Below are 18,883 nucleotides of genomic sequence, written 5' to 3'. Positions count from 1 at the left end.
TCCTGTGATACACTAGCACTGAAGTCTGACTATCCTGTGATACACTAGTGCTGAAGTCTGACTATCCTGTGATACACTAGTGCTGAAGTCTGACTATCCTGTGATACACCAGCGCTGAAGTCGGACTATCCTGTGATACACCAGTGCTGAAGTCTGACTATCCTGTGATACACTAGTGCTGAAGTCTGACTATCCTGTGATACACCAGCGCTGAAGTCGGACTATCCTGTGATACACCAGTGCTGAAGTCTGACTATCCTGTGATACACCAACGCTGGTGTCTGACTATCCTGTGATACACCAGTGCTGAAGTCTGACTATCCTGTGATACACCAACGCTGGTGTCTGACTATCCTGTGATACACCAGTGCTGAAGTCTGACTATCCTGTGATACACTAGTGCTGAAGTCTGACTATCCTGTGATACACTAGTGCTGAAGTCCGACTATCCTGTGATACACTAGCACTGAAGTCTGACTATCCTGTGATACACTAGTGCTGAAGTCTGACTATCCTGTGATACACTAGTGCTGAAGTCGGACTATCCTGTGATACACCAGCGCTGAAGTCTGACTATCCTGTGATACACTAGTGCTGAAGTCTGACTATCCTGTAATACACCAGCGCTGAAGTCGGACTATCCTGTGATACACTAGCACTGAAATCTGACTATCCTGTGATACACTAGTGCTGAAGTCTGACTATCCTGTGATACACCAGCGCTGAAGTCGGACTATCCTGTGATACACTAGTGCTGAAGTCTGACTATCCTGTGATACACCAACGCTGGTGTCTGACTATCCTGTGATACACTAGCACTGAAGTCTGACTATCCTGTGATACACTAGTGCTGAAGTCTGACTATCCTGTGATACACTAGTGCTGAAGTCTGACTATCCTGTGATACACCAGCGCTGAAGTCGGACTATCCTGTGATACACCAGTGCTGAAGTCTGACTATCCTGTGATACACCAACGCTGGTGTCTGACTATCCTGTGATACACCAGTGCTGAAGTCTGACTATCCTGTGATACACCAACGCTGGTGTCTGACTATCCTGTGATACACTAGCACTGAAGTCTGACTATCCTGTGATACACTAGTGCTGAAGTCTGACTATCCTGTGATACACCAGTGCTGAAGTCTGACTATCCTGTGATACACTAGCGCTGACGTCTGACTATCCTGTGATACACTAGCACTGAAGTCTGACTATCCTGTGATACACTAGTGCTGAAGTCTGACTATCCTGTGATACACTAGCGCTGAAGTCTGACTATCCTGTGATACACTAGTGCTGAAGTCTGACTATCCTGTGATACACCAGTGCTGAAGTCTGACTATCCTGTGATACACTAGCACTGAAATCTGACTATCCTGTGATACACTAGCACTGAAGTCTGACTATCCTGTGATACACTAGTGCTGAAGTCTGACTATCCTGTGATACACTAGTGCTGAAGTCTGACTATCCTGTGATACACTAGTGCTGACGTCTGACTATCCTGTGATACACTAGCGCTGACGTCTGACTATCCTGTGATACACTAGCACTGAAGTCTGACTATCCTGTGATACACTAGCACTGAAGTCTGACTATCCTGTGATACACTAGTGCTGAAGTCTGACTATCCTGTGATACACTAGTGCTGAAGTCTGACTATCCTGTGATACACCAGTGCTGAAGTCTGACTATCCTGTGATACACTAGCACTGAAGTCTGACTATCCTGTGATACACTAGTGCTGAAGTCTGACTATCCTGTGATACACTAGTGCTGAAGTCTGACTATCCTGTGATACACTAGTGCTGACGTCTGACTATCCTGTGATACACTAGCGCTGACGTCTGACTATCCTGTGATACACTAGCACTGAAGTCTGACTATCCTGTGATACACTAGTGCTGAAGTCTGACTATCCTGTGATACACTAGTGCTGAAGTCTGACTATCCTGTGATACACTAGTGCTGAAGTCTGACTATCCTGTGATACACCAGTGCTGAAGTCTGACTATCCTGTGATACACTAGCACTGAAATCTGACTATCCTGTGATACACTAGCACTGAAGTCTGACTATCCTGTGATACACTAGTGCTGAAGTCTGACTATCCTGTGATACACTAGTGCTGAAGTCTGACTATCCTGTGATACACCAGTGCTGAAGTCTGACTATCCTGTGATACACTAGCACTGAAGTCTGACTATCCTGTGATACACTAGCACTGAAGTCTGACTATCATGTGATACACCAGCGCTGAAGTCGGACTATCCTGTGATACACCAGTGCTGAAGTCTGACTATGCTGTGATACACTAGTGCTGAAGTCTGACTATCCTGTGATACACTAGTGCTGAAGTCTGACTATCTTGTGATACACTAGCGCTGAAGTCTGACTATCCTGTGATACACCAGTGCTGAAGTCTGACTATCCTGTGATACACCAGTGCTGAAGTCTGACTATCCTGTGATACACTAGTGCTGAAGTCTGACTATCCTGTGATACACTAGTGCTGAAGTCTGACTATCCTGTGATACACTAGCACTGAAGTCTGACTATCCTGTGATACACCAGCGCTGAAGTCTGACTATCCTGTGATACACCAGCGCTGAAGTCGGACTATCCTGTGATACACCAGTGCTGAAGTCTGACTATCCTGTGATACACCAACGCTGAAGTCTGACTTTCCTGTGATACACCAACGCTGAAGTCTGACTATCTTGTGATACACCAGCGATGAAGTCTGACTATCTTGTGATACACCAGCGCTGAAGTCTGACTATCCTGTGATACACTAGCGCTGAAGTCTGACTATCCTGTGATACACCAGCGCTGAAGTCTGACTATCTTGTGATACACCAGCGCTGAAGTCTGACTATCCTGTGATACACTAGTGCTGAAGTCTGACTATATTTATATATATATATATACACATATTTAGGTAGGTAGATATATATAATGTATATATCTACCTACCTAAATATATATATATATCTACGTAAATATATATAAATACATATATATCTATATATATATTTCTCAAAGTCCGTATGTCTGTTGGAAATCCGGCTATAGCTATTATTAGAACAGCTGAGCTTGACAACAATAAAGACTCAAATTCATGGAATTTCATGGAATTCTTACTGTCATTGGAAGCCTAACCTTATTAACTAGCTTAGTGGAGTTTCCATTGGCAATATGCCAGGCCACTAGCTTGAAAGGTACAGTTGTTCGACAAAGTTTTAAAACCTTTACAGTTGTTTTTATTTCTCCTTAGTTTATTTCAACTACACGGACACACTTCTCTCATGATATGTAGTTTGAAAGTTAGAATGGCAAATGTTGTTATATGTTAAATACAAATCAATTTTCTGTCCAAAGACTCTTCTATTACACGGGCAACGCCGGGTGGCACAGCTAGTATATATATATATATATATATATATATATATATATAGACTGTGATACACCAAGAGCTTATCAAGAAGTACCGACACCATGAATGAGACATTTGAGAAATCAAACCATCACACATCTTGCCGATAAGCTTGTGAGTCCACAAAAATGTCTATAAATGACAGGGACAATTAAAGGGCTGTAAACATTTATATATTTATACCTGCAACGCACAGCCTCCTCCACCGCCAACCATCAAAATGTTTTTGTCACCAGCCTGGAACATGGAGGCACCGGGCAGCGTAACTGGAACCTCCTTACCCACCCAGTAGTAGACCATCTCTGGGTGGATCTTAAAGACAAACGATAAACCACAGCCGAAGAAGCAGATTTGAGCACCGGCATCTACCTGCTTGTGTCTCTCAACCCAGTCAGTAGCGCAGTAAGCGCCAAAAACCTGTAACAAAAACAGCTTATCTGTAATTAAACACTCAAGTTAATTACACAAATAATACAACTTTTAGTCAGTTCAAAATTTCTCATGAATAATCGGAGAAGCATATTTTTTATTAGTCTCACCAGTAATCAGCTAGCCTGTCTTGACGAGCTGTTGTTTTTGCGTAGTTGTCCCCCCGTCGAGCAACAACAGCTTGTCACAAGACGTACTGCACCTGATGCATCAGCTGCACTTATAAGGAGTTATTCTCTTCCGTCTATGCGGCTTGGTTGCGATATTATGTCGGTCGCTCCATTGGTAATCATAACGAATTTTGCGCAAAAATTTATTTAGAAAAAATAAGATTATAACGTTTAACCAGCGACCAGTCTCTGCGGTAAACTTTAGTAGAACTTGAGAACTTAGGCAACAACAGCGACTAAGCATGTCGTTATTTGTGCGCTCAGTCAGTTTTATTTCTATTTTTGTATCAGACAGTTTTATTTGTTCTAATGGATTTTATTTTAAGTTTATTTTATTCTTAAGTTCTACTAAGGTTTATCACAGAAACTGGTCTTTGGTAATCTTGTTTTTTTTCTACATAAACTTTTGCGTGAAATCCGTTATGATTACCAATGGAGCGACCGACATAACATCGCGGCCAAGCCGCGTAAACGGAAGAGAACAACTCCCTATAAGTGCAGCTGATGCATCAGGTGCAGTACGTCTTGTGACAAGCTGTTGTTGCTCGCCGCTCGACGGGGGACAACTACGCAAAAACAACAGCTTGTCAAGACAGGCTAGTAATCAGCTAGTGTACTAAGACAGGACTTCTAATGATGGCTGCTAACTAAAAAGCACGATTGTACCTTAGAGTGTTGTCCAGCAGCCGGTTCAAGAGAAAATGAAAATAATTAACTAAAGCCAACACAAACGTTTGCACTTTCGTTAGCTTGTCAAACAAAAACTGAATGACAGCTCTACGAAGACATGTAGCTCGAGCACTCACATCATTGCCGATAGTTCTAATGACGAGAAGAGTTGGTCCACAGTTTTCCACCTTGTCATACAAAGTCTTCAGACTATAACCATCCTCATTAGTCGTGAAAGCCAGTTCTGGTTCTTTGACAGCTTCGGCAGGTGGCAACCAGCTCCAAACCTTCAACTGCTGCAACTTATCTATAATATCACCACCATGTGATTAAGATGATGCTAGGACACAGTTCTCTTCCAAATAAGATGATGATGAAGGCACGAATCACAGGTATGAGTGCGGCAGTGGGAGGTGAACAAAGATGATCTACAGATTAACCAATAAAAAAACAGCAAACAGTAAACAAGGGCTTTTTTAAGAATTAAATTAGGAAGTTACAAAAAGTCGCCTCAAATACGGATCCATGACATACAAAAGCTACACCCCTCCAGTATTCGGACACCCCTACAGTATTCGGACACCCCTACAGTATTCCGATACCCCTACAGTATTCCGGCACTCCTAAAGTATTTCTACACCCCTACAGTATTCCGATACCCTTACAGTATTCCTACACCCTACAGTATTCCTACACCCTACAGTATTCCTACACCCCTACAGTATTCCTACACCCCCTACAATTTTGCGACACCCCCTACAGCTTTCTGACACCTACAGTTTTCCAACACTCCCTAAGTTTTCTGACATCCTCTGCCGTTTTTCGACACCCCCTACAGTATTCGGACACTTCCTACAGTATTGGGACACGCCCTACAGTATTCAGACACCCTATTCCGACACCCCCTACCGTATTCCGACACCCCCTACAGTTTTCCGACACCCCCTACAGTTTTTCGACACCCCCTACAGTTTTTCAACACCCCCTACAGTATTTGGACACCCCCACAGTATTTGGACACTCCCTCAGTATTCGGACACCCCCTACAGTATTTGGACACTCCTACAGAATGCTGAAACCGCTACAGTTTTCCGACACCCCTACAGTTTTCCAACACCCCCTACAGTTTTCTGACACCCCTAGTCTTCCGACGTCCCTGGTCAACTGACACCCCTTACAGTATTCGGACACCGCCTACAGAATTCAGACACCCCTTTCGGTATTCCGACACCCCTAGTCTTCTGACAACCCTAGTTTTCTGATACCCATATAATATTCAGACACTCCCTACAGTATTCAGACACCCTTTACAGTTTTCCGACACCCCTAAATTCTTCTGACACAAAAGCAGAAACTTACTGAGGATGTCTGAGTCGATATCATCGATCACGAGTTGCGTGTGAATGTCCTTATCAAGTTTAAAACTCTTCTTTGTCTTCATGGCTAGAAGGCGCTTGGTTCGCTCATTAGCGTGCGCTGAGCCGAGCCTGGATGAACACAAAGTCAGCATTTGTTTACAAGGCAATCACTGATGACTTTGTAGAACCATTAGTTGGCTCTACGTAGCTCGATAAAGCCTGGTTTCCATATAACAGCGCAATGATCGTGTGCGGCCCAGTGATCGTGCGCAATGCATTTCTTGGGCCGCGATGCAGTGTTTCCATATCGCGCGTAGGCGCCATGCTTGCATTGGACAGGATAATTTCCTTACTTTTTCGTCGGAGAGACATATTTCTTCGGAAAAAAACAGCACTACATTGCGAAATTGCGATGTCATATGAAAACCAGGCGTACGCTTTCGTACGGGAGACCGATTTCTTCGGAGCCACAGCCCTCCGTTTGAATTGTGGGATAGGTTGTAAAGGTCTAGCGATGTATTGTGGGATACATCATCGCGCGCACCCATCGCAAGGATCCATTCTGTCGGATCCTTGCGATCAGCGTACGCACGTCGCGCGCTGACGTTTCCATATCACAGCTGGCCTACGCACGGCGTCGTGCGCCTTGTTGCGCGCCTTGCGCTGTTATATGGAAACCAGGCTTTAGGAAATGAATTAATAAACACAATGCACAGTCAGAGGCTCTTAGTGGTGGAGACAAACACAGTGGTTACTCCATACTTACTAGAGTGAGAACACCTTACGGGTTGCTACCTACTTGGAAGAGCGAGAGGATGGTCGAGGAAGTCCGTATTCACTGTGCTGACTTATCTGTCGCTTTGGTCGAGGTGCAGAAATAGCGCGGCCACCAGCCCTTAGAGTCAGCTCAGTTTTTTTGAAAAAAGCATTTATTTCTTTCTTGGAAATGCCACGAATACCAAAAGCTTCCTACAGCAATACAACACGGCAATAAATGGCAGCAATATCTATTCCTAGACGCATAGGCAAAAATGGCAAGACAAAATCATAATGACATCTAGAAAACATGACCGAAAGAAATGTCTTAACAACAACATTGAATTGAGACACCCGCTCAAATGTTTGCTAAAATAGTTTGAGAACCATTACATATCCATTTATAGCACTACCCTGTCATGCTATGTAATGGATATAACAGCCATGCTTATCGATATACCCAGCCAGCGCTAGCGTCGGTCATCAGCACCACAGTTAGGCAGCATGCCTTCTGTTCTTCATCGTACTCGTGCCATTGGCAACCACAGGGGCTATTTAAGTGCCAAAAGACCAAACGATTTGCAGGAGAGTATTCAGCATATGAAAGGATAAGTTGAGAAACATACAGACTAAACTGATTATTCTCTTGCCTTCATCAGTAAACCTGTACAAAGAAACCTTAATGAAACACCATGATAAGCAGCATGCAACGCCTTCTCAACTTTGACTCTTTTGTCACTAATCACATTCCCAAATCAAATTTAAATCACTTCTTGTACCAGCCATAAGTTGGTCCATGTTAGATGGTATAAACTTAATACAAACATGTTCATAATGTATAAAATTGATATAAACATGTTCATACCACAAAAAATTAGCAAAAATATGTTCGTATTGTATAAAATTAATACAAACATGTTCATACTGTATAAAATTAATACAAACATATTTGTACTGTATAAAATTAATACAACCATGTTCATACTGTATAAAATTGATACAAACATAGTCATACTGTATAAAATTAATACAACCATGTTCATACTGTATAAAATTAATACAAACATAGTCATACTGTATAAAATTAATACAAACATGTTCATATTAAATAAAAATTTTAAAAGCTCCATTTAACCCTTTCACTGCCATAGACGCATAAATGCGTTTTCGTGGGACGACTGCTGTAGACGCATTATTGCGACTTTCCAGCAATTGCGTAGTTACCTAATTTTATTATTGGTTGATAACCCACGGTCATTAAGACTTTTATGAAATTGACAGTGTTGTCCGAAGATTTGTATTTTAAAATAAGGTTAAAATAATGAAGCAATTTTAAACTTTTGTTTGAGAATTTCTAAATTAAAAACGAACGTTTTTTGTGTGAGTTCATTAATTACCGCGCGCGACTCAGAAACAGGTGATTAGTTATGTTAATGACATTATAGCCAATCCAGATTAAGATTTTCGTGATTATACAAATAATTAAAGCAGCAGCACTGTCTTTGATAGTGGTGAAAGTAATATTTTTGTAAGAGTATGGAACATTATAGAGGATCGTTTTAGCTTCGCATCGGTCGTAGCTTCACATAGCTTTATCATCGTACAAAGTATAGATCCATTGAACTTTTGCATAGCAATGTTGGTTAAAACATTGGCAAAATAAAGTATACATGTAACAAAAAATGTTCTAGATAGAGATTGAAATTGGAAAAATACTGTTTACATATTATGAAGCAATATCGGCAACTTTCGGTAAAATGGCTGGCCCTAGGCAGATACCCGAATTGTTACATGGTTGGCAGTGAAAGAGTTAAAGGCAGTTTTAATCATTTGGAACAATTTTTGAGCGAGCGTTAGCGTAAAAACTAAAAACACAGGGATGAAAGAAACCAAGTATTTTCTCCCAACCCATTCAACACAATCATGTTAATGGGTGTATCTGTTTCCTAATGATAAGGAATTCTCAAACGTGCTTGTTGGTCATTTCTTATAGATGCAGATATTCTCTTCACATTATTCACCTATGAATGCATTTCAAACTCACTAATTTATCTGTAGCCGACTTCCAAAGAACTAGCAAAACATTTTTAATGTTTCACGATCTGTTTATGATCGACAAGCGCTGACTTCAAGCCATTATGATTAGCTCTGCACTGACTTATTTGGAGAAGTATTGCAACTTGCTTGATGATCAGTCGAAAATTATATTTTTATATCGCAAGGTGACTATGTTATATGTATCTATTTTTATTTATATCGCAAGGGGAATATGTTATATGTATATATTTTCATATCGCAAAGGGACTGCATTATACATATATATTTTCATATCGCAAAGGGACTGCATTATACGTATATATTTTCATATCGCAAAGGGACTGCATTATACGTATCTATTTTTATATCGGAAAGGAACTTTGTTATACATATCTATTTTTAAATCGCAAGGGGAATATGTTATACGTATATATTTTAATATTGCAAAAGGACTGTGTTATACGCATCGATTTTTATATTGCAAGGGGACTTTGTTATACATATGTATTGTTATATCAAGGGGTATATGTTATACGTATCTATTTTTATATCGCAAGGAGACTATGTTATACGTAACTATTTTTATATCACAAGGGGACTATGTTATATGTATCTATAAATTTTTATATCACAAAAAGACTATGTTATACCTTATACGTAAATATTTTTATATCGCAAGGGGACTTTGTTATACATATCTATTTTTATATCATGGGACTATGTTAAACGCGAAAAATATACATTGCTCAAACTAGAAAGTGAACTTTGTCTTATTTGTTATCGACTAATTTGTTTGAAGCTCCCAAAACAGCGTTGAAGACTATAACATCAGTAATTCCATTGACTTTTATTTGTAAAACTCGATGCATCACCTTCTGTGTTTGGCGATGATTGAAATGAATGCTGGACCAAAGTACAAACTATGAGAAAAAGCAAATTAATGCAGATTGAGCCGTCAGTTGGTCATTTAAACACGGACTGGCTCTTCTTAATGATAATATGAACTAGCGACTATAAGTTCAAGTAGGGTAATGTGAATGCAGCTAAAACTCTCCACAATCACTTCAACTATACACACTCTCTAACATAAGGTGAAACTCTCCACAATCACTTCAACTATACACACTCTCTAACATAAGGTGAAACTCTCCACAATCACTTCAACTATACACACTCTCTAACATAAGGTGAAACTCTCCACAATCACTTCAACTATACACACTCTCTAACATAAGGTGAAACTCCACAATCACTTCACCTATACAAACTCTTTAACATAAGGTGAAACTCCACAATCACTTCAACTATACACACTCTCTAACATAAGGTGAAACTCTCCACAATCACTTCACCTATACAAACTCTCTAACATAAGGTGAAACTCTCCACAATCACTACAACTATACACACTCTCTAACATAAGGTGAAACTCTCCACAATCACTTCAACTATACACACTCTCTAACATAAGGTGAAACTCTCCACAATCACTTCAACTATACACACTCTCTAACATAAGGTGAAACTCTCCACAATCACTTCAACTGTACAAACTCTCTAACATGAGGTGAAACTCTCCACAATCACTACAACTATACACACTCTCTAACATAAGGTGAAACTCTCCACAATCACTTCAACTATACACACTCTCTAACATAAGGTGAAACTCTCCACAATCACTTCAACTATACACACTCTCTAACATAAGGTGAAACTCTCCACAATCACTTCAACTATACACACTCTCTAACATAAGGTGAAACTCTCCACAATCACTTCAACTGTACAAACTCTCTAACATGAGGTGAAACTCTCCACAATCACTTCAACTGTACAAACTCTCTAACATGAGGTGAAACTCTCCACAATCACTTCAACTATACACACTCTCTAACATAAGGTGAAACTCTCCACAATCACTTCACCTATACAAACTCTCTAACATAAGGTGAAACTCTCCACAATCACTACAACTATACACACTCTCTAACATAAGGTGAAACTCTCCACAATCACTTCAACTATACACACTCTCTAACATAAGGTGAAACTCTCCACAATCACTTCACCTATACAAACTCTCTAACATAAGGTGAAACTCTCCACAATCACTACAACTATACACACTCTCTAACATAAGGTGAAACTCTCCACAATCACTTCAACTATACACACTCTCTAACATAAGGTGAAACTCTCCACAATCACTTCACCTATACAAACTCTCTAACATAAGGTGAAACTCTCCACAATCACTACAACTATACACACTCTCTAACATAAGGTGAAACTCTCCACAATCACTTCAACTATACACACTCTCTAACATAAGGTGAAACTCTCCACAATCACTTCAACTATACAAACTCTCTAACATGAGGTGAAACTCTCCACAATCACTTCAACTGTACAAACTCTCTAACATGAGGTGAAACTCTCCACAATCACTTCAACTATACACACTCTCTAACATAAGGTGAAACTCTCCACAATCACTACAACTATACACACTCTCTAACATAAGGTGAAACTCTCCACAATCACTTCAACTATACACACTCTCTAACATAAGGTGAAACTCTCCACAATCACTTCAACTATACAAACTCTCTAACATGAGGTGAAACTCTCCACAATCACTTCAACTATACACACTCTCTAACATAAGGTGAAACTCTCCACAATCACTTCACCTATACACACTCTCTAACATAAGGTGAAACTCTCCACAATCACTTCAACTATACACACTCTCTAACATAAGGTGAAACTCTCCACAATCACTTCAACTATACAAACTCTCTAACATAAGGTGAAACTCTCCACAATCACTTCAACTATACACACTCTCTAACATAAGGTGAAACTCTCCACAATCACTTCACCTATACACACTCTCTAACATAAGGTGAAACTCTCCACAATCACTTCAACTATACACACTCTCTAACATAAGGTGAAACTCTCCACAATCACTTCAACTATACACACTCTCTAACATAAGGTGAAACTCTCCACAATCACTTCAACTATACACACTCTCTAACATAAGGTGAAACTCTCCACAATCACTTCAACTATACACACTCTCTAACATAAGATGAAACTCTCCACAATCACTTCAACTATACACACTCTCTAACATAAGATGAAACTCTCCACAATCACTACAACTATACACACTCTCTAACATAAGGTGAAACTCTCCACAATCACTTCACCTATACACACTCTCTAACATAAGGTGAAACTCTCCACAATCACTTCAACTATACACACTCTCTAACATAAGGTGAAACTCTCCACAATCACTTCACCTATACACACTCTCTAACATAAGGTGAAACTCTCCACAATCACTACAACTATACACACTCTCTAACATAAGGTGAAACTCTCCACAATCACTTCAACTATACAAACTCTCTAACATAAGGTGAAATTTTCGTAATAGCCAACAGAGTGTCAAAGTTTAGAGCAACATTGCAGCTTCGTAATTTAGTACGTATATATGCAGTTCTCTTTTATATAGTTTGGTTCTAAAATACACAAGTAACAGTAACTAATGCTTTATACTCATTTGGTAGCTTTAAAACCTGGGAAAACATGAATAGACAATGGTCATGGTAAAAAAGGAACTCAATGCATTTCTTCGGAATAAATCATGATGAGCAACATCTTTGGATCACTGTAATCTGTAGAAACCAATTCATGCTGCCATCTAGTATTTAGAATGATGGACAGGCAAATTTAGGAGAAACCAATTCATGCTGCCGTCTAGTATTTAGAATGACGGACAGGCAAATTTAGGAGGAACCAATTCTTGCAGCCGTCTAGTATTTAGAGTGATGGACAGGCAAATTTAGGAGGGTCACCATGAAAATTAGGAAAGAAATAAAAAATCAAATACATAAATAAGCATTATATAGATTTTGCATTGCTGAGATTAGACTGGCTCCTTATCTCTATCACCATCTTTATCTACACGCTGTATCACCAAGGCTACTAGCTCCATATCTATACCTACACGCTGTATCACCAAGGCTACTGGCTCCATATCTATACCAACACACTGTATCACCAAGGCTACTAGCTCCATATTTATACCTACACGCTGTATCACCAAGGGTACTGGCTCCATATCTATACCTATGCACCGTATCACTGAACAAAGTGACAATAGAAATATCCTGTTGTTGATTTATTCATCAGTTTCTTACATACCAATTCAGGTTTTTATATTTAGTGTTTTGCATAGTTTGTAATGTATTTGTATGTATGTAATGTATTTGTTATAATGCTATGCGCAATCACCTACAATAATAATCAGTAGTAATCAGCATGATAAGTTGTGAGGCTGTGAAAGGGCGAATATGTTGTTATCACATACAATAATCTGTTTCAGCTTTAACACGGAAAAGAATTCTTGGAATAGATTAATTTTCTATATAGAGAATTGACTGCATGCCAGTAATTAGCACAAGCATGCGTTTATAATTAAACATCACTTCAAATCGTCAAAAAAACTTGAATAAGTCAAAGTTTTTAAGCCAATGCCATAAAGTTAATCACAGCATGCCCTTGGTGAATAAAGGTACTTTTACACACATAACAACCATAAGAGGTGACCTGTAGCTATCTAGCAAAACAATCTGGGCAAGAAAATGTGGCTGATCTAGTTGAATGAATAAAAACATCTGCTGATAAATGTGAGTTTCAAACAACAGTCCCGAAAAAATAATTAAATGAGCCAAATGCCAAGAAAACATGCAAAGTAGATAATTCGACTTGGTAATAAAATGGTCTCCCCTTTCTCTGTTTGCTAGCAGATGTTACGTGGAGGCTAAGAATCTAACTGACGTTGCAGAGCTTAGCAATAATACAGGTACAGGATTATAATTGAAAATTACTGATCACATGACAGATGGCAGGAGCATATTGAGAAGTCGATCACATGACATATGGCAGAAACACCTTGAGAAGCTGATCACATTACAGATGGTGAGAGCACCTTGAGAAGCCGATGGCATGACGGATGGTGGGAGCACCTTGAGAAGTCGACCATATGACAGATGGTAGGAGCACCTCGAGAAGTTAATCGCTTGACAGATGGTGGGAGCACCTCGAGAAGTCAATCGCATGACAGATGGTAGGAGCATCTTGAGAAGTCAATGGCATGACAGATGGTGGGAGCACCTTGAGAAGTCAATCGCATGACATATGATAAGATTACTTTGGGAAGTCGATCACATGATGGATGCTAAGATTATCTTGAGGAGTCGATCACATGGCATATGCTATGATTGCCTTGGGAAGTCGATCACATGACATATGATGACATTACCTTGAGAAGTCGATCACATGATAGATGCTAAGATTATCTTGAGAAGTCAATCACATGACATATGCTAAGATTGCCTTGAGAAGTCGATCACACGACATATTTCATGTGATCATCATATGATGACATTACCTTGAGAAGTCGATCACATGATATATGCTAAGATTATCTTGAGAAGTCGATCACGTGACATAAGATGAGATTACCTTGAGAAGTCGATCACATGATAGATGCTAAGATTATCTTGAGGAGTCGATCACATGGCATATGCTAAGATTGCCTTGAGAAGTCGATCACATGACATATGATGAGATTACATTGAGAAGATGATCGCGTGAAATATGATGAGATTACCTTGAGAAGTCGATCGCATGACATATGCTGATGTATCTCTGAACACATCTTTTTCATTCCAGCATCTGGTTTGCCAGAGTCCAAGTAGTCAGTGTTTTCAACTGCAAAAGATAGGATATTATATCAGAGAGACAATATTACCTGCGCTGGCTGAACTTCTTTCCCCAGAATGTTACTCAAATGATGGAGGACTCAGCTAGGGGAAAGCTATATTCCCATTACACATGAAATGGGACCTGTTACACATGGGTGGCCAGAGCTAATGACAGATTTAATCACAAGAAATAGAAACAAGGAAAACTTGGCAGCGGCGGCAACTTTGTCTTGAGCATCATAAGAACTTGCCAAGCAGTGGGACTCTTTACCTGGCTGTTATAGAGACAGGTTTCATGTACAGCGTGTAGAGTGTTCCATGAAATACTACTATGGGTAACACTCGTGTATCTCCACTGCCTCAGCTGGCAAGGGAACACGCAGAACGTCTACCGGTAGCAATGTCACCACTTCTATTATCAGTAAGCTTGCACCGCTATGCCAGTGTCGCAATTACGCTATATCGCGGGCGTTTTTTTGCAGTGGTTACTCATCAACTATGTGCGCCGTAAGCCGCTGGGGTTGTCGATGCAACACGGATGATGTCAGCAATGATTGCAGCTGTCAAATTTACTGATAGTTCGCCGATCATCAACGGTAGCCTGTGCGATGTGCGTCACTTCCAATGATGGTGAGTGACTGTCACGGATTGCTTGACTTATATTTTTCTTTATGACAATTGCTGCGAGACTAATATTCAATGATTTTCGCGAGAAAGAAAATATTGAGAGCGTTATGCCGAGGACTATTTGCTAATGTACACGCGAATAGGTTTGGGACAGTGTGAACATATAGATATAGCAACAAGTAGAGATGCCCTGATTATAAATTCACCAGCCGATTCAGATACCGATCCAATTTATCGATTCTTATTGAAAAATAAATCGATTAAGATATTTTGTGTTGCATGGATAATTGTTTGTTTTATTGTAGAAAATATAAATATTAATGTATTTATTTGTTTGTATTTATTTCTGGAAAAAGAAGATATATATATAATTATAATATATATTTGCATGTTGACATACCGTTGACTAGTCTACTCGCAAGAACTAGCTCATCAAATCATCTGTACAACCATATTTATTTATTTACACAAAATAAAGATACTTAAAGAGAAACAAATTATATTACCAACACAGTCCAACCGAAACGAGAACAACCCAACACACAAGCTATGTATCATCAAGATCAAAAGAGAGATAGATAACTTTATGCATCAGCTGCTCAAATTACTTTCGTAATGCTAGTACATAAAAATATTCCACTGCATTCTTGTTTCCCCTCTTTGTTATCTTGTTCGTGATTGGCTGCAATAAATCCCATCGCTGTAATTGGGAAATAGTACACCGCGTGATCACGTCCTGACTAAAGAACAAAGGTTCCTCAGCTGTCTTGATGTTGCGCAAACTGTAGGCATGAAATAAATAGTGTGGCAGCCCCGGAATTCATTAGGTAAAGAGTAAAGGTAGAGTCAGCAACTTGCATCTGATGATCTGAGTGTCGTATGTCGTTAGTAAATACCATTCTCTGCTAAATAGTTGATCTAACAATTATCTCAAGTTTCAAATTTTTCAAGAAAAGATTGGCCAATACCGATTCGGATACTGAACCCTTCCGCAGGCGACCTTTTTGGGCTATCTGAGACCCCTAGACCTATTAATTTTTCACAAATCGGTTAAAAAAAATCATTCATACACTCTTATTTATGATATTATATACGAGTATTATGTTTCTATGATACAGGTAAATACGAATAAACATGTTTCAAGTCAAATTTTCATATAACTGTTTCTCTAGCTATGGTACTTTTATAAGCATTTGACCTTGCAGAGGCCTACATCGCAGTTTTGACACCATGTGCTTATTCTTGTTCCTCTATAGTCTATAGCCTTGCCTTTGTCTATAGCTTTTGGAGGACGCCATGACAGTACAAGAGAGGTGTTGCACTCTGGGAAAACATTCAGAAAGCAGAAACAAAAGCAGAAACAAGCTACAAACAAAATTCCCTGTTTTATTTAAATATGTTTCTATTTCGGATTTTTCGTTTGTTTAGTATTGCAGAAATGATCATTTTTTTCTCAAAAGGCTTATTTTTGTTGCTAACAGAGACCAATCTATTGTAGTTTGCTATTCGTAAGAAATTAAACAAAAAAAGGCAATTAGCTAACCATAAATCAATTTATAAAAACCGTTCGTGTGGCGACATAATAGTCGCTCTGCCCACTAGCGTCAGTATCGTAAAACGACAAAAATATCGCTATGCTCGCTAAAGGTCACCATATCGGCACCGATACCAAAATCAGGGCAACTCTAGCAACAAGCTTAAAAACCATGTTGTAGTTCGATTCCAAGTTCATCTTAATAAATCAATCTATTTTACCTTCATTTACCTTCATGTAATGGCAATAATGATTATAAAATCTGCCATGTACAGCAGGCTTCAATACTTGTTGTTTTGGGCGCACATCGAAGTTTTACCAAATTTAGCGATTACTCTAGCGTTTTTGTTCTTATTCTGGCAAGGATAAGAACTTGGGCTATATTGAAACAATCCTGTTCATTATCATGCCTGCTGTCGACTCTCATTGCTTATAAACAGATTTGCATCAGAATTGTAATATGACATTATCAAGACGTTTTCAAGACGTTCATTGATTAAATGTACTATTTCCTTTCAAGGTCAACCATGATAGTCACCACAAGCAACAGTAATGATAACAATGCTAATAATAATGTAAGTGTTGGTGGAAGATGTTACTGGCTGTATGTAAAAAGGTTAGGAAAGTTGAGCCATAGTTGAGTGGCTGTCATTGGCTGTGGAAGCAGAGATATTCTTACCAGAAAGCTTGTGGAAGTGTTTAATCAGTATGAGTGCGACTCGGAATAAAACCTTGTAGCCTTCGACCAGATAGCAGTCGACTATTCTCACCTGCAACATGAACGATCTAAAACTGTCTGTGCAAACGAGACACCGTAGACACCAAACTTCAGCATCATAAAACCTATGACACAAATTTGATCGACAAAAGGTTGATTGATAAAAATAGAGCGGTGAACTGAAGTTGTTCCAGCAAAGGGTGACAGAAACTAAATCAAGACAATATGAAACATGAAATATGAGATCCTGTCGAAAAAATATTGTCTAAGAAATAAAGTCTGTCATAGAAATAGACCAAATAGTGCCAGCAAGTAATAGCGACTTCGCCATGCAATAACTATGGGAGAAAATTAGCAGAAACATAGGGCTAAATCATCTATTGTTGCTACTGCCCTTGACACACTAAGTAATGATCTTGACCAACTAAGAAATGACCTTGACAGACTAAGTAATGACCTTGACACACTAAGTAATGACCACCACAGTTTATGCTTATACATTCATCAGTGTAAAGAGGAGACATCAATTTGATTAAAAACATTCGATCTTTTCAAGTCTCCTGAACAAACTCACAGATACCACAGCTTTTTAGCCCAGCAATATTTCAATCGTGAACGATGGCTAACAAGCACTAGATGTCAGTATTATACTCCGTAAGCATGCTTGCAGTTGTAACATAAAATGATTGAGCGAGGCCAAGGTAGACTGTTAAAGATGTGGTTGCGTCAAAAAATTCGATTTAATGAAATTAAGACCCATAAAAGGCTAAAACATCAGCTACAATTTGATGCCATTTTTGTCTGTGTAGACTAGCCCTGTCTAGAGATATATGTGTTTGAATGCGGCCCTCTTTTAAAAAGCTCACGTTCCAGCGGGTGCTTCTTTCGTGACGTCACAAGCAATATATCTGGAAAGAAACCATGAGCGATAAATATGAGGTCGCTTCCTTAGCCTCTTAACCAATCAAGAGCGCGAAATTTTTATATAGGCCGAAATAATGTTATCACTCGTAAAACGCGTTGTCTGTGATCTCAAATTTAGGGATTTTACTCTATTATTAAATCGCATGGACATCGATATTAAATTAATTAACATCGTTACTTTAATGAATTACTCAATCGACACGATTTATTGGCGAACAACATACATGTAATTGTAAAATTGCTGTAACGTTACTGCGAAGGTGACTCCCGAGTTTTCTTGGCATCGGGTAGTTCAAGTTCTTCAAAGGAAGATCGGAGAATGGAGGTAAGTTTATCTTTTACTTTGAGTCTCCTATAGAGTTTCCTGTTGAGTTTACATTCAGATTATAATTCCCTGTTTGAGGCTAAAATGTAATGTCCTGCGCGTGCGA

The 18,883-nt window shown here is 39.3% G+C and overlaps 1 protein-coding gene across 2 annotated transcripts in view; it reads right to left on the bottom strand.

Moving 5' to 3' along the window:
• Nucleotides 1-18,883, bottom strand: part of LOC137407360 (GTPase-activating protein skywalker-like) — a 70,103-nt gene that overhangs the window by 2,129 nt on the left and 49,091 nt on the right. For both annotated transcript variants that reach the window (XM_068093991.1, XM_068093990.1), the window contains 6 exons: nucleotides 17,490-17,580; nucleotides 14,556-14,656; nucleotides 6,864-7,033; nucleotides 6,066-6,193; nucleotides 4,844-5,013; nucleotides 3,622-3,855 (listed from right to left, as the gene is read on the bottom strand). In XM_068093991.1, the coding sequence (XP_067950092.1) occupies nucleotides 3,622-3,855; nucleotides 4,844-5,013; nucleotides 6,066-6,193; nucleotides 6,864-7,033; nucleotides 14,556-14,656; nucleotides 17,490-17,580 (894 nt within the window). The remainder of the gene's footprint in view (nucleotides 1-3,621; nucleotides 3,856-4,843; nucleotides 5,014-6,065; nucleotides 6,194-6,863; nucleotides 7,034-14,555; nucleotides 14,657-17,489; nucleotides 17,581-18,883) is intronic.

The sequence above is a fragment of the Watersipora subatra genome, chromosome 10, assembly GCF_963576615.1.
Source record: "Watersipora subatra chromosome 10, tzWatSuba1.1, whole genome shotgun sequence".
NCBI classification, from domain to species: Eukaryota; Metazoa; Bryozoa; class Gymnolaemata; order Cheilostomatida; family Watersiporidae; genus Watersipora; species Watersipora subatra.
The sequence above is the reverse complement of the archived record's forward strand: the minus strand, read 5'-3'. Positions and strand labels throughout refer to the sequence as shown.